A 2,020-nucleotide genomic window follows, 5' to 3' on the forward strand; every position below is an offset into this window, starting at 1 on the left:
AAACCACCCAGTACAATACACCAAGAACACCTCAACACCACAAAAGAAATATCTCAAAGCAAAAACTCTCCTCTAATAACTACACAAGCAAAGTTGAAGTCCAGGAAGTCACATCGCAGAGCACATCATTCAGAAGCCGACGGGGGTTGTATCAGGCAGCACCTGGTTCGTCGCTGTGTTGTGTTCAGCTGTTCACCACTCGTACTATTATAGTACTGACAACATCACTATACTCTGCCTAAGGTATACTTTTATCGACAAATTTCACCTACTTGTGACCTTTTTTTTTTAGTCACTGATAAAGAGATTTATTCCAAAATTACTTGTTAGATTTATCAGCGCTCATGTTGTGTACTGTACTGTACCTCTTTATACAAAAAATATTTCTATTGAGCTTGAGTGTTAGTTTCTTGTTCTCTTTATTAATGTTAGTGGTTGACAAATGAGTTTTTTATCCTGGTAATATAACTGAACAGTATTATCAGTGTGGATGTGTCAAGAGGTTAAGGAAAATTTAAAGAATAATGGCTATTTTGACACCACATATCATAAGCTTTATAGTGTATGCCAATATCACAAGGACGAACCCTGATCTACCATCAATACCGATAATAGCCATGTCAGTATTGCATAGCGGTGATAATAACAAGAAACCGTTGGCAATAACCAATAGCCGCACTGATAATAGTGAATCCACAGTGTAATGGTGCATACGAAACCAGCCGTGAAATGTCCACGTTCGATGACTTGCTCCAGCAGCTCGGTACAGGGAAATGGAATCTTATTGTCTTCCTCTCCGTCTGCTACTGTAAGTGATAAATCCATGATGTACACATTATTCTCATATTCTGGACATCCTAAGCAACCTCCTATAGCATATTATAGTGTATGGTATGGGTGAAGTAATGATAGTACACATTCCAGACATCCTAACCAACCTGTTGTGGTATATTATGGTGTATGGTGTGGGTGTAGTAACGACTGTACGTCAATAACAGGGGTGTTGCTGCTTCCGAGTCACAACGTGGGACCGGCATTTTTAACTCCCGAGGTGGGTCATACTTGCCGGTTGCCAGAAAATGCCACTGGCGAGAGGGATTTCACCAATATGACCGGGTAATCGTCTATATATGTATCTTTTACTGTAATGTCGATATTTCATTAGGCAAACACACTCTTTGAAATATAAAAAAGATACAATAACGCCTCAACACCGATAATGCTTTTCATAAATTGACATCATAGCCTCTTATTACATATACAACATTGCTGTAACTAATCATACCACCTAAGATCACAGTGTAACTATGAGGTGACGACAATAGATGGCAGCATTGAGGAACGCCCCTGCACTGAATGGAACTTCGACAACACCACCTATACGAACACTATTACTTCTGAGGTACAGCTGGTCTATTACTTCTGAGGTACAAAGTGGCTAAATCGGATAATCGTGAATTTTTATTACTATGTAGTGTTTCTTGGGAGAGATGTAGCATCTTGGGTATTCTTAAAGTTAAGCTCTTTGTGTTATGCATTTGGTAATACAGGTTAATACTTATCAAAGGTAAGATAGATGCTGTTGATATAATTTTCTTCATTATATATGGTCCTGCACTCGTTTATTTAAGCTGAATCATTAAACAGGTAGTAACTGGGACCCTTAAAACCATAAGGCACTAAACTCATTCTAACTATGATAAATTATCTCCTAAAAAGAACCAGTCCATAAAAAAACTTATGAAACACTGCATTAAGGTTAAAAACGAATATTTTAAACTCAACGTAAACGCAATGTAAAATCCGAGCAATAGGCTGTTCCCTACTGTCAATTTCTCTTCTTCGTATGTTAAACCTTCCTTCACAAACTTTGATTTTCTTTCAGTTTAATCTCGTGTGCAGCCGGAGTTTTCTGAGACCAACTTTCAAAAGCATCTCCTTCTTCGGGGCTCTCATGGGAGCGCCTTTCAGTGGATGGCTGTCAGACAGGTATAAAAGCATTTTTTTTAAGTCATGGTGA

At 38.4% G+C, this 2,020-nt stretch overlaps 1 protein-coding gene across 2 annotated transcripts in view; it reads left to right on the forward strand.

The window, feature by feature from the left end:
- Window positions 1-119: 119 nt before the first annotated feature.
- Window positions 120-2,020, forward strand: part of LOC119589217 (organic cation transporter protein-like) — a 7,251-nt gene continuing 5,350 nt past the window's right edge. The window contains exons 1-5 of one of the 2 annotated variants that reach the window (XM_037937821.1): window positions 120-243; window positions 700-808; window positions 999-1,116; window positions 1,294-1,402; window positions 1,886-1,989. In XM_037937821.1, coding sequence (XP_037793749.1) covers window positions 730-808; window positions 999-1,116; window positions 1,294-1,402; window positions 1,886-1,989 — 410 coding nt within the window. In that variant the 5' untranslated portion in view covers window positions 120-243; window positions 700-729. The remainder of the gene's footprint in view (window positions 244-699; window positions 809-998; window positions 1,117-1,293; window positions 1,403-1,885; window positions 1,990-2,020) is intronic. The other variant, XM_037937822.1, reaches the window with a different exon arrangement.

The sequence above is a fragment of the Penaeus monodon genome, chromosome 25, assembly GCF_015228065.2.
Source record: "Penaeus monodon isolate SGIC_2016 chromosome 25, NSTDA_Pmon_1, whole genome shotgun sequence".
Taxonomy (NCBI): Eukaryota; Metazoa; Arthropoda; class Malacostraca; order Decapoda; family Penaeidae; genus Penaeus; species Penaeus monodon.